The sequence below is a fragment of the Psittacula echo genome (assembly GCF_963264785.1).
Source record: "Psittacula echo genome assembly, chromosome: 23".
In the NCBI taxonomy this organism is placed as follows: Eukaryota; Metazoa; Chordata; class Aves; order Psittaciformes; family Psittacidae; genus Psittacula; species Psittacula echo.
This window is the reverse complement of record NC_137748.1, coordinates 6,493,476-6,517,617: the sequence shown is the minus strand read 5'-3', so window position 1 is coordinate 6,517,617 and position 24,142 is coordinate 6,493,476. Positions and strand designations below refer to the sequence as shown.

The 24,142-nt window shown below is 43.7% G+C and overlaps 2 protein-coding genes across 5 annotated transcripts; one reads left to right on the top strand and one right to left on the bottom strand.

Moving 5' to 3' along the window:
- Window positions 1–387: 387 nt before the first annotated feature.
- On the top strand, window positions 388–7,561 carry GTSF1 (gametocyte specific factor 1; the record flags this gene model as incomplete). The annotated part of the gene is made up of 7 exons (XM_080633497.1): window positions 388–409; window positions 2,529–2,626; window positions 4,550–4,676; window positions 4,926–5,012; window positions 5,465–5,525; window positions 5,950–6,038; window positions 7,473–7,561. The coding sequence occupies 7 exons, from the start codon at window positions 388–390 to the stop codon at window positions 7,559–7,561; spliced, it is 573 nt and encodes a 190-aa protein (XP_080489623.1).
- A 3,211-nt stretch (window positions 7,562–10,772) lies between these two features.
- On the bottom strand, window positions 10,773–23,865 carry GOSR2 (golgi SNAP receptor complex member 2). Of its 4 annotated transcripts, none has more exons than XR_013958398.1 (7): window positions 23,774–23,865; window positions 22,462–22,526; window positions 19,962–20,070; window positions 18,803–18,935; window positions 15,874–16,014; window positions 13,488–13,946; window positions 10,773–13,094 (listed from the first exon to the last, which is right to left on the bottom strand). XR_013958398.1 is itself a non-coding variant. In XM_080633537.1 (7 exons), coding segments are annotated over exons 3-7 (546 nt in total). In that variant the 5' UTR covers window positions 21,773–21,896; window positions 22,462–22,526; window positions 23,774–23,823; the 3' UTR covers window positions 10,773–13,784. The 4 variants fall into 4 exon arrangements, 3 of the variants coding, with proteins under 3 accessions (XP_080489663.1, XP_080489662.1, XP_080489664.1); XM_080633537.1 differs by adding an exon at window positions 21,772–21,896 and having other exon boundaries at window positions 10,773–13,946; window positions 23,774–23,823; XM_080633536.1 differs by having other exon boundaries at window positions 10,773–13,946.
- Between the last annotated feature and the right edge of the window lie 277 nt (window positions 23,866–24,142).

Here is a 24,142-nt window from a genome sequence, read left to right as displayed (position 1 = left end):
GGAGCTCAGCAGAGTTGAAGGATACACGGCTCCACCCTGCCCTCGGCCACCTTCCAGCTCACCCTCAGCGACACGGACACACAGCCCCTAGCCTGGGAAGCAGTTTCGAGTTTTCAGTCCCCATTTGGGGCGCCGGTGGCGAGGCTGGGTAGGGAGGAGCCGCCTCTCTCCTCACCGCCAAGCCTGGGTAAGATGGCACCGGACACAGACTCAAGCCAAGGCGTTGCGATGGCAACCGCTGCATAGCGGGAGGGGCCCGGCGCCGTTGCTAGGAAACAGGCGCGCAGGCGCGAAGGCAGTGAAAGGCGTGAGGCTGCGGTGCCTGAGGAGCGCTCGTGGCCTGGTCCTGTGTGCTCCGGGTTCTCTGCATCCCTTTGCCCCTTCGCCATGGAGCTGGAGGATGACTTCGGTGAGGCTCGGGATGGGATCTTGCAGGGGGAAAGGGAAGGAGAAGGAAGAGGAAAGAAGGGGAAGGTGGCGCCATTCACTGTGTGCAGGCCCCAGCCCAGCCCACCCGGCCTGTGCAAGTAGCTCTGGGTTTGTATCTGAGCTTTGTGTGGAGCCAAGTAGGCTCCAGTGGGTTGTTGATTATTTTAACTAGGCCAATCTTATATGTGGTTGCCACTCTAGTAACCATATAATATTGGTAATCCGTGCTTCAGGTGTGGACTTTAGGAAGTATCTGGATAAAGTGACTTAATTTGGTTAAAGCGTTGCTCCCGCCTGTGCTGTGGTCTCAGCTGACTCCAGACACGTTTTTAGGATTGTTGTGGATTTGGGTGTGCAGGCAATAGGGTTAGGGACAGGTACCTGCTTGGAGTATGGCATTGCTGTGGTGCTGGAGAGGCTCTGCTCATTACAGCCTTGTGTTAATTGCATCTCTTTACCTAGTCAGGCCAGCTCCTGTGATTGTTTTTGTGTTTGTTGTTTTACATAATATGGTGAGAGCTTTCCTTTTCCTCCTATACTTGTCTCTATCTCTTTCCTTTTCCTGGTAGTGCACTTGGTCTGATCTTAAAGACAGAAACCACTTCTGGTTGCTCTCCCAGGGACAGTGAAATTAGTACAAAGCTTGTCAATCCTTCTGAATGATGAAGTCTTTAGTTTTCAGCTGTTCTCAATGACCTAAACTGGCTAATAGAGATGAGAGGTGCTCACAGGTAGCAGAACTGACTGCAGCAGCACTGTACAACTGAGATGGAAAGAAGGATTGGGTCTGTCCTTCTTTCCTTCCTACTGGCTCAGGCTCACAACTTCATTTTGTGGCTCACAACATAAAGTCTACTCACTGTGACTGGTAAAACAGCATCTTCCCTGCCCATGGGAGAAGGGTTGGAACTAGATGATCTTTAAGGTCTCTTCCAACACAAACCATTCTATGATTCTGTGATCTTAACCAGCTGTCAGCCTGTGGGCTGATACAACTCCCTGACCTGGCTGTTGAGACAACTGAGCACCAATGCATGTGTAAGAGAATGGGATGTGATGGCAGGGAAGAGGCTAAACAGCAGCAGGCCATACTTGGATCTATTCAAGATACCAGGTGAGCAAATCCTAAGTGTGCTAAAAGCACTGTGCAAGAAGAGTGGCAGAGGAGAAACGATGGAAGAAGCCAGATCTGTTTCCCTGGTGTGTACCCCTCAAGCAGACCCACAGGCAGCACAGGGCACCTGTGTTTCCTTCTGGTTGCCCCTCTTCCTCACTAAGAACATGGAAATGTGTTCTTTCCATAGATATATTAATATTTATATTTTAGTATAAGTATTCAAGGCCAGGTTGGACAGGGCTTGGAGCAACCTGGTCTAGTGGAAGGTGCCCCTGCCCATGACAGGGGGTTGGAACTGGATGAACTTTAAGGTCTCAAATCATTCTAGGCTTCTGTGAATATATTTTATCTAAAGATAAAAATCTGTGTCGTGTATGCCTGCACTCACACTGCTTCACTGTTCAGTGTCTATGTTCTTAGGCATTTTAGCTGTTTTAGTAGCATTTCAGCTCCTAAATAATTGCATGACTTCTGAAAAAGTTCTTTACAAGTCCCATGCACCACATAAGGCACACTGCTTCCTTGGAAATGAAACAAAATTTCCGGGTGTTTTTCATCCAGCAAAACTAGCTGTTGATCCAGAAAGAGTTTTTTCAGGCTGACAGTGCTCCTGGAGGGCATGTCGTCATCCTACTGATTCTCCTCTAAGATAGCTGGAAAAGTAGTGCTGTTTTCATTCACTTTGAGTAAGTGTGGTTACCTGCCTAATATGGTAACTCAAAGAGTTGTTATGCTCAGTGCTCAGTGACAGACTGTTCTCTGTCTGTTTTGACTAACATCCCAGTCACGGAAACTTCAAAATGAATTTGGTTATGCAAAACAGGTGCCTGCCTTAAACGATTTTAAGCTAAGAACAACCGGTTTAACTCCCTTAACATCACAGCCCTGAGGTGATGGTATATTTTTTCCCCACTTTGCTGTGTTAGTGACCCTAAATCTTTTCTTCCTAACCAGTTTTTTTTTTCCTTTTCCATTCTACTAGATGTTTTGGATCCAGAGAGATTAATACAATGTCCATATAATAAACATCATCGAATCAGAGCCTGTCGGTTTCCCTATCACCTTGTAAAGTGTAGGAAGGTAAGCTGGACTGCCAGACCTGTAATTCTGTGCCTGTGAATATGACTTGCATATTCTCATTCTTACTGCATTTTCTTGCTGCCTGCTGTAAGTTTCTGACAAATAACCTTGTTTAGCCTTTATTTCATAACTTTATTATTTGATTAGTAATAGCTTCAAGCACGTGTGAATTCACCCATGACCAGTGTGTCTTTGTTGAAAGGAGTTAGAGATTCTTCATGGTCAGGTCAAGAAGGAAACTCTAGTCTCTTCCAGCAGCTAACATGGAGGTCAGATACATTTTTCCTGTTTAAGTTGAAGAGAGAATTTAGCCTGAGTTATGTGACCTGCTTCTGGCTCATCAGAGTGAAAGTGTTGTGATGTTGAAATTCACTCTTGAAGTGCTGGAAATGCAGTTGCAAACAGGGTTAGGATTTTTGTTGTCTTGTTAGTAACTATGTAAGTGCATCTGTCAGAAACTGTATTTCCTGAGCTTAGCACATATGGGAGAGGGCTTTTTCCCTTCCCCATCTTTCAGCCAGAATTTAAATACAAATCATTTAATAGGAAGCATTCCTTCCTCTCTTCTCCTCTGTTGTCCTCATGGTTTATTTACTTTAAACCTGCAAGTGCTGGCATCTGACTGAGCATGAGGTTTTGCTGATACCTTTTAAAACCCAATTGTTCCTCTTTAAGTTTACCAATGTAAACTTGGCAATGTGTTTTTAAAATAGTGTAACAGTGCTGTGTCTTCCCGTTAAGGTGTAGTTGTTGGAGAGGTGTCCTGGTATCAATACTTACAAACAATTCATTTTTGTGAAACTAGAGCCTTAAAAAATATTAACTAACTAGTGAAAGCAGGGGACAGAACTAAGTGGCAAGTACCTTCATCATTCCAACATTAAAGGGGGCTGAAATTTTCCTTATTGACCCCTGCAAGATTTTGGCAGAAACGTGCATGTGAACATGCACATGTGACAAGGGAACTTTGAACCATGTTTCGTTTGTCCTTGTGTGGCATAACTGCTGAGCAGAGAGTTTTGGCAAGCTTACCTAGTTAGGAGGACAAGGTGAGATAGTGGTTACCAGTCAGACACAGTTGGTGTCTAAGTAATTAGCAGAAGAAGGGCTCAGGGATTATCATCTGATCCATCTGAAGATGCTACTGTTTTCTTTGTAGTGGCAAGCATCTGGGTGGAGATTGGCCTTCTTACTTGGTAGCTTGTTGAATATCCTTAGCATGCTCCATGCATAAAATCTAGTTAGATGTTTCCAACTGGCTCAGCTTCCCATTGCTTGTGCAGAATGTAGCCATGCCACACAAATGGGGACACTCCAAGCAGAGCAAGTTGAATCCTTTCAGTTTGAACTGCATTAGCATTGAAAAGCTTCTGCTACGTGGCAAGAATAGCTTGCTCAAGGTAATTGAAGCAAATGATGAACACATGAAGACACAGCAACCCTGGCTGTATAGGCTGGGTAATGACAAACACCTTGGATGTGCCTGCAGCTTGTGCTGCAGTCAGGTATCGGTGGTAGTGAGGAGACACTGCCTGGAGCAGCATCAGTACAAGGCACTTCTGCCTCTTCATCTGCTTCAGGTGGAAGCCTGTTCCCTGACCAGCAGAGCATCTCTCCCCTACTCTTATTAAAATAGTTTCATCTGTGCTTTAAACCATGCAGACATATTGCCAGCATTGCAGCAAACTGTAGGAAGTTTAGCTGAGGGTATGTTTCATTTCAGTCAACTCAACGGTGGCTCAGTTTCTCAGTGAATTGTGTTTTAAAGAACAGTCATGTTAGTTCCCCCTTCCTTGTTTAGTCTATTTTTTTTTTTTTTTAAAGCAACATCACAAATATCCTTGAGGGTTTTTTTCTTTGGATTAGCAAGAGATAAATGAACTTGAGAGATATGGCACATGTTTTTGGTTTTCCCTTGTCTAGAGCTACCCTAAAGTTGCAAAGGAGTTGGCCACGTGCCCCTTCAACGCTCGCCATCTAGTTCCTCGAGCTGACCTCAGCGATCATATAACGAAGTGCAGTGACAAAGGGTTCATTGAACAAGATGTAGGTAAGAGAATCACTCAAGCTTAGAGAAGTTTGGTCATCCTGGGGACATAAAAGTCTCTTGTTTGTAAGGACAGCTCATAGAATGACCAAAAAGTGGAAGTCAGATTATTGTCTGTGGTTTTGTGTGGCACAGCAGCTTTGGGAAAACTTGAGTCTAAAGCCAAGAGATGTTTTACAACTTGATCCAAAGCATTTAATGCCTCTAAAGCAGGACTGACTGCTAGTCACTGAGTTTTCTCTCTTCCTGAAGAGAATCAGTCCTCTGACTTCAAGAGAGAGCAGATGAATGCTGTGAGCACATGGGAGGCACCTCCGTGTGATGAAGACTGGGAAGCAGGTGAGGAACTTCCCCATCTGCCACACCTCTGCCTTCTCCTTTGTCCTGTCCTTCAACTCTACTTGTGACAGTGTGAAGCTAGAGATGCTGTTCACTTGGGTCTCACTTGGAGGACACCTTGCTTATGCTCATTCCTAAAGCATGCATCTCTTCACCCAGCAGGCTTTTCTTGGTGTAGAGAACTATTCAACATGCCTGCATAACTGGCATGGAGATATATTTCCAAACCTCTGCTCCTTCTCACATAAGCTTTTGTACCTTACATGCAGTGATGATAATGGAAACATGATAACTTTTATGTTCCTCCGTTAAATGACAGTGAAGCAGACACATTCATCATTAGATCAACCTTTACTCCCTCTTCAACATGTAGAAATATGACAGATATTCCTGATCTGATGGTGGTTGCTGGAGTTTTAGTTCTGAGCCATGACATCTGTTCCCTTTTGCAGAGTTGCTGGAGCAGTCAGATTCTCCTTTTATTTGGGGCATGTGCAACTCTGGCATAAACAGGTAGGGAATATGAGTTTGATTCCTCACAATAATGTTTTCTATAGGGGGATATTGCAGCCTGCTCCCAATCCAGCTTTGATGATGTGACGTGGGCTGACTTTGCTTAGTGTTTGTCTAAGCCACTGTGCAGCAACATTCATGCACTTGACAGCTCTGCAGGTCTGTACGAGCTCAACCATGATCTATCTCTCCTTCCATAAAGGGTGACAACAGTTCAATCTGATTTCACTTGTTACACTTCTTGGAAAACTTCCTAGTGTTCAGAGCATATATATATATTATATTAATATAAGCATATATTCTTCTAAGCACCGCCACCTCCAAGTGATAAAGTACCATCCCCTTATGTCCCTGCTGTCCTCCATACTGTTGTAAAATGCATAAATTTGATCATCTGTCAGGAGAAGTAACTGTAGTGTTTCAGTTCCAGTACCACCTTTGAGCAAAAGAATCATTTGCCTTCAAGAGTACGTGCCCCTAAGTCCTTCCCATATGCTGTATCATGGAAAGGCTGTAAGTATTATCCATGTTTTGGCACTGTTAATTCTGTGGATGGTGACAGTTGCTGTAATCTCTGGCTGCAGTAGTGCTCTATGGCCACTGCTGCATGGGCAGGAGGGGTAGTATATAACACTTGCCTTCTTGAGAGCAACTTCTGAGAGAATCTGGTGTGTCATGGCTTAAGTCCAGCCAGTAACTCAGAGCAGGGTAAAACTAAGACTGCTTAAACCAGGATTACTGTGGGGGAGGGTGTGGGAACAAATTGCATCTGGAAGTAGGAAGGAGCTTCCCCTGTTTTAGTGTCTGATGCTGAAGACACAGACCATTGTTTGCTGTTAACTATAAAACAAAAGCTTACAGACGCTTTGCGGAATGGCTGTCTTGTTTCCTACTTGGAGCAGCTAACTAAACCTGGTACTGGGGGTGCTTTGCAGGCATGGCTTCTGCACAAGTCAGTGACTCCAGCTGCCGTAGTGTCAGGCTGAATCTGCCAAACCAAACTGGAATGTCACTTGTAGATAACTGTCCTTGGTTGCCAGATCTTCCTGCAAGCATTTGTTTCATAATTACCCTCATCTTCATTTGGTGACTGTTATTGAGTAGATGGACTGATAAATTTACTCATCCCCAGCTCAGAACCCTTCCCTCCTCTAACTGCAGTGAGTAGTTAACAGCAGTTAACTGTGAAGTTGTTCCAGTGATTTGGAAAAGGCAGAACTCTTGTGAAGTGATGGATTTCAAGGGGTGGGAGTTTAAGCATAGAAGGTAGGGTCTGATTAAGTTCCTAATCAAAGAAGTGACAGTGGGAAACAACAGTACAGGGGGGTTGCACATATCCCTAAAATCTTGCCCCTTAGCTTGATGTTTTAAAACAAGTGTGTGTTTGAAAAGAGGCCCTTTCAGAGTTGTGTTTTGTGCTAATTGTAAACGGGAGGCTGTAATTATGCTGGGTGAAAGGGGAGAGAGGAAATGCCCTGCAAAAGTGGCAGATATGTGTGAATTCAGGCCTTGGCATAGCAGGAACTATTGGAGTCCTGTTTTAGTGGAAGTCATGAACCACACAACAGAGTGATTACCAGGAATTTCTACCCTGCACCCTAAGCACGTCTTGCATCTGCAAAGCAATGCTCCCTGCTGCTGTTCTCAGGAGTGTATGGTGCCCAGCGTGGTTTCTTTGTGACTTCTACTGGACATTTCTGAGGACATTTGGTTGTTTGCTGGGGAGGTGCAGAAAGCTTTCTCTTCAGGAGACTTTCTGATGTCATAACATCTGTAGTCATTTGAGGGCCTGTTACAGCCTGGAGAGCATACAGTTCTGAGAGTTTCTTCAGCCTGCAAAGAGGCTGAGACTTCCTACTGTTTAACGTTGAACTAAAATCATCTGAATCGGCCAGAACTGGAAGAGTTTTTCTCTGTGCATGCATTTTTTGCTTGTTGTTTTGTCAGCATCTGAGTTTGTCCACATAGGGTATGGGAAGTGCATCATTTGGGTTTTAAACTACATTGTCCTTTACAGAGACTTCTGCCTTCGTTGAAAACATCCTGATCACGCCTTTGAAGCTTCAAACCTTGACTTTGTCACGTGAGTGAGCCCGTGGTGCTTCAGGTCATACGTTAATGGGGAATCCTCTGTGACTTCTTTACAATATGAGTAATACCAAGCAGGGGAAGAGTACACCTAAGTACTCATCTAGTTTCCATTAGAGTTTTTAAGTTTTCTAACACATAAAACATGTTTGAGATTCTAACATAACCGGTCTCTGTTGGGGAGGGTGGAGGCAGGAACAGTTTAAGACAGTCAGAATACATATTTGGGTCTGTGTAAATGTTTGGCTTAAGCAATGTATTTCTAAAAGCAGATGCAAAGTTATAAACAGGATCTAAATATACAAAGAATTAAGAAACCACATCTGGTATTTGTTGAGAAAGAAAGAAATGCTTTTCATGTTTTGAAAAGTGTGTTCCTCAAAGTACTGGATTTTCCCCATTTGTATTCCTACCAGTGTAACACAATACATGTTGGAATAGAATGTACAAAGGCAGGCTTATTTTAAAGTTCAGTTCTGTTAAGGTTCTTGTTGGTAATATAGAATAAAAAGGTTATGAATACTCTTGGACTCATTCTAAAATTCATCTGCAGTGATTTGTTAGACTCTTGTTCTGTTGAATAAGGAAATGCCTCCACAGTAAACCCTCCACTCAGCCTTTATTTGATTTTCCTTTTGCCGCTTCACATGAAAGTGGTGGCAAGTGTCAGCTTCTGGATTGGCTGCAGTAGCTTATTTGCAGGATTTGTGGCCAGAGCATTGTAATTTTATATAGATGCCATAATTGGGCTCCATTATCCTAATCTCATTTAATTGCCAGTTGGTGAAAGGCTTAGTGCAGTAACTACCAGGGTTTTTTTGGGTCTGCACTGCAGAGGAGGTGCAGAGAAGGGCTTGGAAGGTCATGGCTGTGACTTCAGAACATCTCCTGGCCATAGTAATTAGGGGTAGGGACCACAAGAAGTGGGTTTGTCTTGTAAGGTGGGTGTGACCAACACATTATAGAGCTCTGAGATCTGAAATCCCATATCCTCAATCTCCTCAAGCATGTCCTGCATGCGCTGCTGCCTTTGAAGAGCAGGAAACCTATCATTTTACTGTTCCCTGCAGTTATTTGGGAGGATTGGGGAAAGTGATTAATAGGCTGCAAGGGTGTAAAACACAGAGGTGACCCTCCTCCAGCATTATGACTGTGTAAAACCCCAATATTGTCTGTCTTTGGGCTGTCAGCTCCTTCTGATTGTTTTGTATTTACCACAGGACAAGGAATATTTTCAGCAGTACATCAAACAGCAGCTACTCCAAGGTGGCAGAATGAGGACTTTCATGTGACTATCACTGTGGTCACAGCCACAATATTCCTGTGTTAAACTCCCAGTCTCTAGTGATGGGTAGGCTGGGCAGTGCTGGAGCCTCTACCCCGTTCTCTAGCAGCTAGATGTGGCCCTTGCCAGGAGAAGCTGATGGGATGTAGGGAAATACCGGCCCCTTCTGGTCTGCCAGGGAGGGGTTTGGAGCATGTACTTTACTTCAGCCTCAGTTTCTTGGAAGCTCAGCAGTGTCTGTGCTTGCTCTGAGCACTCCGGTGGGTGCATCCTGCCTGGTGGGCCATTTCTGCCTTGTCTGAGTTACCAGTGCTTTGGCAATAGGACTGGTCTGACTAGAAATGCCTATGGATATCTGGGATAGAAATGGTTGTCTGCAGTTGCCACTTGTGACTCAGAGAAGACGCATTTTTTCCTTCAGGCACAGATTCCTGGACACACTGGAATTTCTTGTTGTTGCTCCTGGTGGCCTCTTAGGTCTGTTCAAACTACTGTGTAACCAAATCCTAAATGTGCTAAAAGCCTGTGCAGGAGTAGCAGAGCAAAAAGGATGGAAGAAGCCAGGTCTGGCTCCGTGATGTGTACCCCACAAGCAGACCCACAGGCAGCACAGGGCACCCATGTCTTCTTCTGGCTGCCTCTGAGAATATGGAAATGTGGGCTTTCTATAGAGATAGTAATATTTATATTTTAATATAATGTATATATTACATATATTTATATATAATATATATAATACTTTATAATGTATTACATTAAAATATTTTTAATATATATTATAAGTGTTGAAGGCCAGGTTGGACAGGGCTTTGGAGCAACCTGGTCTAGTGGAAGGTGTCCCTGCCTGTGGCAGAGGGTTGGAACTGGATGAGCTTTGACATTCCTTCCAACACAAAACATTCAGTGATTCTATGATAAAATTTTGTATTACTGTGAAGACATGACACCATCACCTTTGCATTATGTTACAGCTCACAAAGAGGTTGTTTTCTTCTACTGTTGAGACATTTGATATTGTTACTACAGTCACATGTAGTGTTATTATTGGTTCTGTCTCAGGCTACAGATGTTGCTTTTTGCATTCTTTGCTGGCTATTTTGTCATTTAATAAGTGGTTTGTAGCTGTGGGGAACTTGAATGACTGCAACCCAAAACATAAATTGCAAGAGAAAGATGATCTTCCACACCTTCCATACTAAAAGATGCAAACTGGGCTACTCCACATGAACCCTTTCCCTGCTGGTGCCTTTTCCTCTGCAGAATCCCCTCTTCTCTCCATCCATTCTCAGTGAACTGGGAAGAAAACCCATCCTGCATTTCCCATCTCCGTTCTCTTCATTGCACACTTTCTCCCTCCATATGCAGGACATTCCTGGTTTATGCCTCTCCCTGCATGTTTCCATCTGGCTCCATGCTCCCCCTCCTCACAGTAGCCGAAACAGCCACCTCTCCCCTTGGTGGAGACTTCAGTTCCCTCAGGTGGAGTGTCTGCCACTACACACCTTCCTGGGCAGGCAAACAGTGGGAGAGATTGCAGGAGGAAAGACTTGGGTCACTCAGCTGCCTCCTCTAGTGTCCCCTTTGGCTGGAGGCTTTCATTCTTTTTCCTGCCAATGCATTTACACAGGCCCTTCTTATCCCTCACTAGTTTCAATGCTAGCTGAGCTTTGTCCTTCATTATCCATTCCTCCAAGGGGAGCTGACCCCATTCCCACTTCCTGTAAAACTTCCTCTTCACATCTGAGCTCAGGCAGTTCCCCATTTGGCCAAGCCAGCTTGCGCCTCTCTCAATACTGAGAATACTGGATTGTGTCCAGCTTGGTGAAGTACCTGAGCACGTTCCATGTTAGCCAAGGTAAAAACCTTCGTTTGGTTGAAAAAAAATCATCTTTATTCCCATCACATGAATCACATCATGTCCCACCCTTGCCCCTTCATGTATAAAATACTGATAAAAAGGCGTTTTTTCCAGAGGCAAGTTAATTTCCACAGTGTCCTCTCATGAGAACAGTTCATCCAGCAGCTAGGATACTTGGCCACGCCACACAAGTTCAGAAACAAAACAACTCTGTTGAGGGAAATGTGGTCTTTAGGAAGAAAGAAAACTACAGAGAGCCACAGCAGCAACATCTGTAAAGAGATGAGGGTTTCAGCTCTGTCTCATTTCATGTTAGCAGGAATCCTGAGCCTTACCTGTGCTCCTGCTGTACTGACAGAAGCTTTGAGGGTTTTACATGTCTGACACAGCACAGATGCCCTTGTACATCATTCTGGACTTAACATGTAGTACAGATCTGTTGAAGTCATCAAATCCAGTTACCCAGGTAGTTCCTTCAAGCCCCACAATGCACCTCTAGACAGGGAATAGTAAGGACATTGCTTACAAAGGGGAAGTCAGCCTACACGAGAACATGGAGACTCTAAAAGGGCAAAATAAACAGAGAAATGTATTAAAATGCCAACACAGTTTCAAAACCAGGAAACAAAAAATCGAATTATTTTATGGCTCCTACCACAAGCCAAAAATAGGAAACAAATTGGCTGAAGTCCCACCTTGGTAGAAGACAAATCCTGCCACGCCAGGCCACAACTACATGCACTTGACACACCATCAGAGGACTTTCTTTGAAAGCCAAACCATGAAGTTGTAAAATCAAGGTGGAATTGGACCAGTTTATCGGAACAAAAAGATTTGCCAGGGATCCTTTAAAAGGTGCCCAACTGATCTCAGAGAAGAGGATCTCTCAAGTGCACAGTATCTGAATCTGTCAGATTTCAGACTTAAAATAAATGTAAGGTTAATTTAGATACAGAATTTAGATTAAAGATACAGCAGGACAAGTGATTTATCACTGCAGACCTCCTCTCCTTTTAATTCCCTCATCCCCCAAATAACTATACTTGGTCTGCTAACGTGTTTCCTTGGGAAGGCCTGGTGGACTGAGGAGCACAGGACACTTCAGAAGCACCAAGCACATTGAGAAGCAGAAAATGGACAACCAGAAGGCACGCTGCATGCTGGATATTTAACAAGCATCAAGGCTTTCTTCTGCTGAACCATTTGAGAGGATTATTTAGGTACTGACAGCAGCCTGGCCTTCACTTCTGCATCTACGGGAGCCAGCCAGTGCTCTTATAGCCCTGGCTCTTCTCCCACCCTGCGTTCCAAGTATGAAGCTGACTGTCCTATAACAGCAGATCGAACTGGGTTCTCTCATCTGGGCATAAAGCTGTACCACAGCACATAGGTCAGGCAGTACTTCAGTTATGCAGCTGTAAAAAAGCTGCATAAACAACAGCTAAATCCTGCTTCACTTGCCCGTATTAACCCAAATTTACTCTGTACAGTTATTAATACCATTTCTCCAGACTGCATAATAAAAGCAAAGCTCATTGCAGCAAAGACAGAATGCAGAATGCGTAATCTGTTACTAAGTGACTCACAACCATTCCAGGCAGAAAAACCCCAAGGAATTGCCATCATTATGCCACATCATCTGAATATGACCCTTCTGTGTTGGACATCTGGAAATGCTCCAGACTTGTACACACGTTGGGATGGGAATGTATCTGAAAGCTGACTGAAATGGATGATGCCCAAAATCTCAGGAAGACCGTTCCAATGGAGCCCCCCCAGTCCACACGGAAATTGCCATATTTAAACAATGAGGCATTTGGTAACTGTGACTGTTTAAATATCCGAGGAGATACATCTGAGCTGGCTGTCCTCACCTCTGTGAGGTGATGTGTATGGGAATCTCTCACAGTAGTTCTGCAGGTACAAAAAGAACACCCTTTCCAAGTGTGAGGGATGTTTTTAGCATCCCAAGGCACGTAACTTCAGGAAACTCTTTTGACACAGCTCATTTTAAGTGAATGGTCTGTTGCCCTGATCCCGCTGTTATTCTGAACAGCACAGAGAGCCCACTCCCGCTCTATGAACATAAAAATCAGAAACCTCCATCTAAGCACAGTGAGGACTTGCCTGCTTCATAGACTCAAAAAATACCAGCCACAGAGCACAAAACCCCAACCAACCACCTCAGAAAGTGAATACAACTCACCAAAACGTGATGTGCACTAGCATTAAAAATGTCTTAGAGGTTATATTTGGTACTAGACACAGTGGGATGACACAGGCTTCATGTGCATCTAGCTGAAAGCAGGCAGTACAGCATTCAGTTTCCACTGGGAAGCTGCAGGGCATAGAAAGGGACCAAAACGTACCTCAGGTGAGAAGCACTTCAGCCTAAAACAGCAATACTTGCGCTGGTTAATACCATATGTGTAAACAAAAAAGTTAGCTGAGGTTATAACCGTGCTTTAAAACCCTTCCCCACAAATCCATGTCCCTCCAAGCAACATAAGTGAGTTTACAGACGGGAATCCTTTACTTCCCACCTTTTCGCACACTGGCTCCCCAGCGGTGTGCTACAATTGACGCAAATTCTCCTCAGAGGCATTCTTTCATGGCAAAATACAGTGATCAGGGTCCCTTCTAGCTAGCACACCAAAGGCTCATTAAATCTTATGCTCTGCCTTTGAATCCTCTTATCCCTACCTATCCCTATCCAAAAGGACACTCCTACCTTGCAATACAGCTGGGTAAAGTTTTCACTGCTGCTTCCTACTTAACAGATTCTTGAACTTGCAGACAACGAGGTGAGAGCAGGAGGGGCTGGGGTTATTTTTTACAGGGCCATTCTCAACTACAGTGTCCCCAGAGAAATTTGTTCCCCTACGTGCTTCCCGCATGAGTGTGATTTGTGAACACTAGAGTTCACAGGAGGGGCTTATCCAAAGCAGCACTCAAAGGAAAGTACGCTTTGGAGGACAGTCCATCTTGCTCCAAAAGACCATCTCCTCTGATAATACAGTTCAGTGGCTCATGTCAGATACTGCACGATGAGAAACATAATGACACAAGTCAGAATCATTCCCCCAATCATGAAGTATTTATCTTGAAAGGCTCGCTTCTCGATCAGCCGCATCACTGTATTGGATAAGCCCAACATGTTGGCCACATCCAGGATCTTCTTATGAGTACCCTAAGAATAAAAAGACAGCAAAGAGAAGCAATTAACCTCATGGTCCCAACACTTCTTATTCCACACAGTCCAAGAGTATTTCATAATGGGTGGCAAGTGATGAATTCTGATCAGTGGAACTTGCTCTTAGCCAACAGTTCCTACACAATCTGAGACCAGGACCCTGGAAATAGCTGAACAATGAGACAAATTAATTCACACACGTGAACAGGAATGTGGTTAAAGATACAGAACAATCTGTCCAGATGGAGACATCATGAAGAGCATCTCAAAGAACATGCACTCCCTACAGTCAGACACAGTCCAATAAGAGCTCGAAGTTTCTTCATCAGACAACCTTTCTTGTACAACTTCCCTCCTGCTGAAGCACAGTTCATACCAACAAGAGGTTGAAAAGTGGGTCTAGAAACTTGTAAGGCTAATGGTAGAGTCCAATGAAAAGGCATATAAAAGTGTAGTTAATGTTATTTCAAGAAATCTTTCCAGAGAAAAGCACTGAACAAAGGGTGCAGACAGGCCCACACTACAGTTCTGTTTCACTCCTGAAGCAGTTGGTATTATTCGGAATGGGGATGCCACCAGTTCCCACATCATAAGCACACATAAGCACATGACAGGTAAACACAGTGTGCTGCAGGACAGGAGGCAGCAAACACCCTTGTCACACCATGGTAATGATAATAGACCTAGTGTCTCAGAATGCCTTCTGGGACCAAGTCTTTAACAGCCCACCCTGCTTCAGAAAGCCTTAAGACTTAGTTATGTCTTCTCTGAGCAGGGGCAATAGCACAGATTCCCATCACAGTGCTCTAATACCTTCAAATAAAACCTCTAACTTCTGTTCTCCCACTCCACTGAATCTGTGATTGCAGGAGACTAAAAAGGTGGAATTTGGCAATGGCTTTGAGTATAAACCTGCCTTAAGATCAGAAAAGCTCTTTGAGGACAGAATCTGTATCAACTATATTGGACATACATGCACAAGCAGTTTCTCAATCCATAAAATACACAGGATTGCAGTACCAAGTGAGATAACCAGTTTCTTCTGTAGAAGGCCCTTTGATGAAATCAGGTTATGTCTTTGTTAGTTATACGTAATCACTTTTTTCACCTCATTTCATACTCCTCACATCAAACCCTGGACACTCTGCTTTCAAGTTCAGCACTTCTGTCTCTGCAGCAATGTTTCCATGCTAGTTCACAATGAAAGAAAAACTTGCTTGGAGAAGAGAAACCAAATAGGAAGCTTTAAAACCAAAGCAAACAATAGGAAAGTGAAGACTCTTCAAGTCTTGCAGTCAGTGGAACTGTACAGCCAGAACAGTTAAAGCCTTGCAGTAAGTTGGGAATACTTGGTTCATACACATTTATATCCAATACCCAAGAAGTTACATGGAATAACAAGCTTCCAAATGAACCCACTGATCTTTGTGGGCTGTCTCCAGGCTGACTGCTTCTGCCAGATTTGCAAATGGGCAACAAAGTCTTTGGTACGTAAAAAAAGCTAAGCTAAAGGGAAAAGGAATATGACAAGTTATTTCCTCATCTGTGAGTGAGAAGATAAATCCCCCTGAAAACATAAGGACCTGATGCTTCCAAAAGAACAGAATTCACAGTGTCCCATTCTTAAACACAAACAAAACAAAACATAAGGAAGCAGAACATAATGTTAATCACTCCAGATACTAAGTACCATGCAGGTGAAGATTGCTAGGCCATCCAGCCACCAAAAGAGCTTAAAGATTAGAAAGTTCCTAACAGGATTATAAAATGTAAAGATTTCAGGTTTAGTTTAAATGGAGTTTGGGCCTTCAAGCACTCTCAGCTTGAAGCAGTGCAGTGGAAGAAAGTCATGTATTTGTTTTACGTAAGTCATCATAAACACAGAAAAATGTGGGGTCTTTTTGGTAAAACAGGATGCCCCCACCTTTAATGTCACTCTCTGGTCCCTCAGGCCCTGAAGGATGTTGGTCCCACTGCCAATAAGATCATCCATGCCACGATGGGCATTCTGGAGGGATTCATTAAACTGTAATGTTTCGTCGATCGGTATGGTGGTGTCAGAGTCCTGTGGGGGAAATGTAGGGTCTTGGTTACCTTGCCTGCTCACGCACACAGTCCACACATAGTTAGACCCACAAAAAGAACATGCAGAAACAAATGTGTCAGGAAAACTTTGACAGGACTTGAAGGATTATGTTTTCAACATGTTTTCATACAGATACTAAATACATTCATATTTGAGTGGAAAAAAGTAGGAGAAGCCTACAGGAGGCAAGCCAAAAGGCAAAGTTGATCAGGTGTGTTCAACTGCAATTAGATCTCAAAGGCTAAAAAGTCAGATTAGTGGAGAATTTATAGACTGATCTATGTAGGAAAGGGTATTATAAGAGAGACCATCAGAAGTAGCAGAAGGTGTTTAACAAGGAGTCATGTGATCCCTGCAAGTGAGAGACTTTGATTATCACATTTCTAAGTGACAAAAGGCCTGCAGAACACTCTGTAAGCTTACAACATGGTGCATATTTCTGATGAGGGCAAAAAGACATTGGCCTTGTTCCCTGAAGGTTTGATTAGCTCAGCACCCAAGGCCTGGTCTTAAAAAAACCCTGAAACCATTAAAAAATAACATTTTTTCCAGAAAAGATGCATTAGCTCAAATATGCATCTTGAAATGGAAATAACTGGATAAAACTCTGTAATCTGGATTGCACAAGAGATTGGAGGATGTGATTGCTTTTGTCTTTCAAAGGCTTCCAGTTTAATCTTCTCTGGACACCTTTCCATCCATAGAGTCAAGATAACAGCTCATCACTCCCACCTGGGTTTATGAACAGGAATCATGATACTGGTAAGAGGTAAGCATGGAACCACTGACCTACCTGCTCCCATGTACTCAGTACAAGAGCTGCCAACATGCAGAATTCGTATTTAGGCAAAAGACGGTTTATACCCTACATCTGACTGCTGGCTGTAGGTTACACACACATCTCATCAAACTTGCTCTGAGGAGACTCTGGTGATTATTATAGAAGTTAATATGGGAATGACATGTATAGCCCATTGTCAGATGTTGTACAGCCTTGAGGGGTGTGCTGCTTACTGTAAAAGAGTGAATAAAGGACAAGAGCTGTTAGCAGCTGCAGGGTCAAAGTCAATGGATGAAGAACCTGTGTCAGCACACGTCTCTGATCAAACGTCAATGAAGCACTAAGGCTGAAACAAGTGTCTTAACTTACATGAGCCTGCAGAGCAGGAGCACTTGATTTGCAGCTGAACAGCTGTTATTTCAGGTATGTGTAAGGCTTCAAATCAGCAAGGATTCGATTTCCTAAATGAGGAGCTTGTAGGGTTTTATCATACACCCCAAAGCAGCAAGAAAACTACCAAAGACGACCCTCCTCACACGGAGACTCGATGGCATCATCTCTTTCATTTGCTGTTAGAAGTTTTCTCCAGAACGGTACAAGAGAAGGCCTTAAACACAAAACCCATATTTCTCTTTGAATTAAGCAAATTGTTCAGAACACTGCTACAGCTTTCCAAAGCTGTTCTGTATGTTACAGTGATTTACTCAGGATGCTTACACGCTCAGCTGTCATTTCTATTTAATAGGGTAGCGTATAATAGAAATGTGTGAACTTCTAACCACAATAGATAGGCCAAGAGCTGACAAATCAATCATCGGTTTCCTATTAAAGGGTCATTCTACTTTAAAAGTCACAATTTTATTATGAGTTGAAAGAAATAAAAAATAATAATGGTTTGGGGAGTTTCCTTTCATCTTGACGCACCTTTCAACATCTAAAGAAGAGAAAAAAACCCCTGATTTCCCATTTATTTTGTATTTGCAGAGCTACTGCTCTTCATAACTGTTCCACTTACATGTGCTTTATTTCTGGACAATTTTTCCTGTCGGAAAATGTCTCCATATTTGCAGAGCAACACCACAGGGTTTTAAAACCAAATCAGGTTTCAAGGTTCCTTTCAAATCTTGTTTATAACTTCAAAATAGCCAACCTAATGCTCAGGCTCATCTTTATGTCAGGCTTTGAGAAGTGCACTGAACTTCCCAAGTCTCAAGAACATAAGATTGCTAACCCTGATTTTTCCTTGCCCTAACAACACAGATAAGGAATAAGATAATGACAGCACAGATAAGGAATAAGATAATGACAACACAGATAAGGAATGTTGGGTTATATGCAATTCACAAGAAAGAAAAAAGAAAGAGAAAGAAAAAAAAGAAACCCACAAAAACCAAACCAAAGACCAGCTTTTGAGTCACAGCAAAATGAAAGCAGAAAGCAAACCTACATTATTTAAGCAAAGGAATTTGCACGGGGGAACTTCCCACTGGAGGAGCTAAGAATTAACAAGAACAGGTGGAAACACATCCCTGTTATTAAAAACTTTTAAATTATTTATAGATAAAAAGGGTTTGGTGTTTTTCCAGCTGTGTGATTTGGACAAATTAAAGCTTGCTGACATCTGCTCAGAACAGGGTGTATAACTCAGTTTACAGATGTCAGGATTTGAGAAGACATTGGACACAAATCCAAGTCAAATGTATAAGTACATTTGGTACCTAACTCATTTTCCCCTTTGCAACTACCAGATAAAGACAGGCACTGGATAAAACAGGAGCAGCAGCTTCTGGAGTCTTTTACTACTGCCTCTGAATGGCTCAAGTGTCCCTCATGAGAGTTGTACTTTTTCAGCACATATTGTTATTCTTTTCTATCTTTAGTCCACTTACATCTCACAGCAGCATAAGAGTCACGCCTATGTCTTGCCTGAAACTCCTCTGAAAGCCTAGAGCTGGAACACAGACAGCTAAAGCAAAGAATATTTACATTAGTGGTGAATGTACGAGCAAGCAGCTCCTCTCGCTGTCGCTCCTGCTGCTCCCGGATGTAACGGCGATGCTGGAAGTTCCTCAGAGCTGTCTGCAGGTGCTGAACATCATACTTGAGCTGGTCAACTCGGCTAGAAAGGATCAACAGCAGCAAGACATTTCCAGGGATAAAAATACCATTCTTTTCCAGTGTTCTTAATAGGAATAATGGAGCATTATATATTAACAGTAACAAATAATAAAGAATAATGGGTTCTACTTATCTATTAGATAAAAGTCATTCAAGCTTAGGCCTGTATTCCAGGCTTAGATCTTCCGTGCCTCATTTTTCTACTAAACAGGTGATTATTTAACTGGGGGCTAAATGATACACTTGGACATCCTATCTCTTCAGGAGCTACATATATATTCCTCATTTAACACAAATCTGGAAACACAGTAGGATTAGTAGGGTTTCTATTTCATGACCCCCTTTCCATAACAGCTTTCAGGTTTCATTAATTAGCTTCAAAGTCAGCAGGCAATACAAAAGACCTCTCCATTAGGCTAAAACAAATGACATCCAGAACTCTGTGGTGTTTACTTCAATTTTTGATTACTATAAAGAAAGCCTAGATGACTATTTCAGATACTGACCTCTATAATACAGCTGATGTGAAATCCTCCCCTAGTATCAACAAAGACATATTAGGACCAAACATTAATAGTAGTCACAGAATAAAGTAGAACTGAAGGTCCTGAGCTCTTTGGTTCAACCTCCTGCTCAAACCAGTGCTCACTTTAGAAACCTCCTTATTTTAGTCACCAACAGGTAGGAAAATGGTCCAGAGAAAACTATACCAACTGAAGTAATTCTACTCCTTATCTCCACAAATGCCATTAAAAGCAAATGCCATATAAAGAAGAAATTTAAGCATCCAAGTGATATGTTCTGATCATCTCAGAACAGAGCCACGAATCCAGCTCCATCACCAGTTTATGGATAAACGCAGGAAAGTGATTTTGTCCTCTGTGCCTCAACTTTGCTAGCATAGAGCACAGAGATAAGTTACACAAAGTATAAAGGTTTCACTCGAATCAAAAGGCAAAGGGCTTCAATGAATGTAATTAAAATAATACCAAAGACTACACTATCATAGCAAAGAAGGTGAACTTACAGTTTAGCATTCTGTCGCTTATTGGGAGGTTCTTTGCTGGACAGGATTTCCAGACGTTCCAAGTTGCTGAAGATACTGTCTATTCTGGCCTGAATTTCATTTTCTACCACTGCAAAGGAATAAAAAAAGCACTCAAACCAGGATTTAAAACCTGACAGATGCAAATCCTTACCGGATAGGAAAAAATAACCAGTAACCAAGAACTACAGATATCATGAGAATCTACTTCTTTACCACAATAATTTGGGACTCTTGCCTTTCTTTTCGCCTTCTCTGAGGAAGGAGCTAGGAAACACCCTGCTCTTTCAAGATATCTGAGCCTCTTTCCCTATCAGCTCCACACATTAGGATTTAAAGATCCCACATTCTCCCCTTCATCCTCTCCCTGTTCCCTTGGATTGACTCGCTCACAGGAGCTAATAGCCAAAATGACTCTCACAACAATGGCAGTTTAATGGCAAACTGCTAACAGAGAGTTAATACACATCATCCATACCTATAGCAGGGGAGATTGAGAGAGCATGGGAAGGATTCAGGAACTGGTAGACTAGACAAACAGCTAGAAAGACCTGGCCAAAGCCCTTTCAAGGGAGAAAACAAGGCCACCGTAATTGCCTCTGTAATCATCTGTATTGCAATTGGCTTCTGTCAACCTGTGTAGAAATAGCAAAGGCACAATAGTACACAGTGCAAACTCACGTACTTTAATGAGGTGGGAAATGGGTACAACTGGGGCAAGAGTCATATGCTTTCAGTTACACCATACAGCAAAACTCAGTACAAGCCACAACCCCCTTCCTCATTTGACAACTGCTTTTAACCATGTCAAAATCCAGCATTTCACAACCCAAGAGGATTGCATGGAAGGGCAAAAGACAGGAGCACTATTAATCACCTGCCAGGTGGGTCTGAAGGTGAGTTGTAGGGCTGCAGGTACACACCCTCCAGAGCACGTCCAGGCTATCGAGGACAGAGGCACTGTCATGCCTGTGCAGCCACAAGGCCAGTCCTGCAGGCTCAGACCTGCTGTTAATCACCACCAAATCCTACAGGCACCATTTGTTCTTATTTTGCAGTTACACTCAAGAGGTACTCAGAAAAGCATTATTAATTAACTGCCAGCTACTCCACAGTATCTCAGGACTTCCCAGAGAATCCCATTCAGCAGAACCCAGAAAAGCAAACAGCACCTACAATCCCTTTTCTTTGCCCCCTTGATCTCACATCAACAGTAACTAACTTAGATATATAGACACAAATCAATCTAAGTGTCCTAATTCATCTCTCCATCATTTAGTACAGCTAAAGTTAACAGAACAGCAACCAGGAGAGCAGACAAACTACATTAGGTTTTGCTAGTCCAAACACTTGTATTACTATCTTGGTCATCTCATACTTTTCTGAGCAAGAAGGGATTATTTGCCCACAGTTGGAAAAGGAAAGCTGCAACAGAAAGTTTGATTTCCTGGCTTCTATTCCTGCTCTCCAGCCAAAAGATAATCTTTTTCCTATAAATTCTGAAATGCTAATATCTAGAGCACATATCCGTCGTTAAACATGTATCTAGAGAAACAAGTATGTTCATTTATTGTCTGTGTAAAATGGTACACAGTCCTAGCAGTGTCCTTCCCCTTCAGAACTTCCTGATGAGGCCCATTAGCAATTACTCATACAGAAACTGGAGTTTTCAAACACAGGTCCAAAATACACTTGGCAAAAGTCCTGCCAGAAAATATCACAGCGTTTTATTACAGTCATTTTATTAGCACAGGCTTATAGTCCAAATTCACTGAAGCAATTTCAAACCTACTTGGTCTACGTATTTCTCATCAGCAGATGGAATTACAGGTTCTGATTCTGATGGAAAAAGGATCATCCTGCTTAAATTCCTGCACTCCAAATCATGGCATCTTCTCCAGAAACTGGACCAAGCATCTTTTGGGAAAGACTGCCAATTAGTGGATGTTTAAGGAATAGTAAAATGACAAAACAGATACAGAATCACACTTCTCAGCATTCTGAGCTTCTACCAAACTGAATTTGCAGCTTTGTCCACGTCCACGTGTTCATTATACCTCCGTGACTGCATCACTGTGGGGTTTTATAACCTGTTTATGGTGAAGGCCTCCACAGCAGACCCTGACAATGATTTCCAGCATCTAACAGCACCAAAATGTAACTGGCATTCCCATCTCAAGGCATTGCAGAAGCAGCCACAGTAAGCACTACCTGTCAATGAAGGACTTAGAACAGCAAGATGATTTGAAGTAAAATCTTCTTCTGCCTTTTCTACTCTGCCCTTCACATAAAACATCACCTTATTGAAATGAAATAGCAAAGTAATTCTAATGCATTTCCAATTGGTGATGTGTCTCACCAGCTGATTGCAATGCCTGGAAAGCCCAATTTGTACATCCCATGGTAAAGCACACAGCTTAACAATGCAAGCTAAATCAAATCAGTACTGGAATGGGACTTTTCTCACCAATTAACTACTTACAGTGCACTGACTCTTTGTCTGAAGTCTCCAGGCGCCCCATGTAAGATTGGACCTCATGGACTTGCCTTTCAAAAGACAAGGAGTAAATGAACAGAAGTCAGTTGAGAGCTATGAAATCAAATCATTTGTCAAAGCCTCAATATTCAGCTTCTTTCACTTAAAAGTACTTTTTCAAACAGAAAAGGAATGAGCTACATTCAGTGCATCACTGAGCATAAAAACCCCAACCCCATTCTTCAGGATGGAGAAAGCTGTGTTCTCAATGTGCACCTACAAAATAAGCTTAAAACCAAAACCTGAGGTGAAAAGGCTTCACATTCCCAACCCATTTGTAGCTCCCTTTCTGTATTTATAACCTGAACTGGGGTGCCCACACCTAGCACGCTAAAAGCCATCAATTCAATCCAAACCACAACCATGAAGGCAAGAGTTCAGGTTCACAGCAGGACCGGGAGAGTGCGGAGCACAGCAGAGGGAAGATTTGGCACCGCTCCTCCCTCACCAGATCACCTTTATCTGTGACACAGTGTGGATTTTACCTGCAAGGGGTCACATGTTTCCCAAAGTGGTTTAATTTGTGTCCATCAGACATCTCAAACCCCTGCTGCCATGAAAATCCTACTAAATCAGCATGCCTTAACATATGTATAGCTGGTAACACAGACACGCTTGTTTCTAGGGAATCACAGTGCTTTGGGTTGGAATTATAGAATCACAGAATAGTTAGGCTTGGAAAGGACTTTAAGATCATATAGTTCCAACCCCCCCTGCCATGGGCAGGGACACCCCACACTAAACCATGCCACTCAAGGCCTCATCCAACCTGGCCTTGAACACTGCCAAGGATGGAGCACTCACAACTTCCCTCGGCAACCCATTCCAGTGCCTCACTACCCTCACAGTAAAGAATTTCTTCCTTATATCCAATCTAAACTTCTCCTGTTTAAGTTTTAACCCGTTACCCCTTGTCCTGTCACTACAGTCCCTGATGAAGGGACCTTAAAGCTCATCCAGCTCCAACCCCTGCCACGGGCAGGGACACCTTCCACTAGAGCAGCTTGCTCCAAGCCCCTGTGTCCAACCTGGCCTTGAACACTGCCAGGGATGGGGCAGCCACAGCTTCTCTGGGCACCCTGTGCCAGCGCCTCAGCACCCTCACAGGGAAGAGCTTCTGTCTAAGAGCTCCAAGAGGCGCAGCGAGCGCGCTGGGCCGCAGGACCCGCACCCGCCTCGCAGCCCGCCCCTTTCCCCGCGGCCCCTGATGCTCGGCGCTGCGGCCGGGCCGCCCCGCGCTGCCCGCGGGCTCACGCACTTGTTGGTGTGCTGGTACAGCCCCTCCATGGCACCGCCAGCGCCCCGCGCCCCGCCGCCGCTCCACCGCTGTCCACGTCGCCGCCGTCCGCTTCCGGCCCCGCCGACTCTTCCGCTTCCTGTTTCCCACCTCCCTGCAAGGCGCCGGCGCCGCCGCCCGGGGGCGCTACAGCACCTCGGTGGCGCCGCCGCCCGCCTGCGGGAGCGCGTTTGGGAGCGCCTGGGGCTGCGGGCGTCGCTGCCCGGGCTCGGGTCCCTGCCTCGGCCGGGTGAAGCGGGCGGGTGTCCCCTGCGGGCAGCTCCTGCACCCGTGTCCTCACCCCCCTGAGCATCCCCGCATCCCGCCCGGGCTCAGGGTGCCGGGGGAATC

What these genes read in the sequence shown, in the direction of transcription:
- GOSR2 (XM_080633536.1), bottom strand. Translation starts at nt 23,802, where the DNA reads ATGGAGGGGCTGTACCAGCACACCAACAA. An exon ending in AAGCGACAGAATGCTAAACT is followed by an intron (nt 18,936 to 19,961) that starts GTAAGTTCACCT and finishes GATCCTTTCTAG; the next exon opens with CCGAGTTGACCAGCTCAAGT. An exon ending in CTCGTACATTCACCACTAAT is followed by an intron (nt 16,015 to 18,802) that starts GTAAATATTCTT and finishes TTTCCCCCACAG; the next exon opens with GACTCTGACACCACCATACC.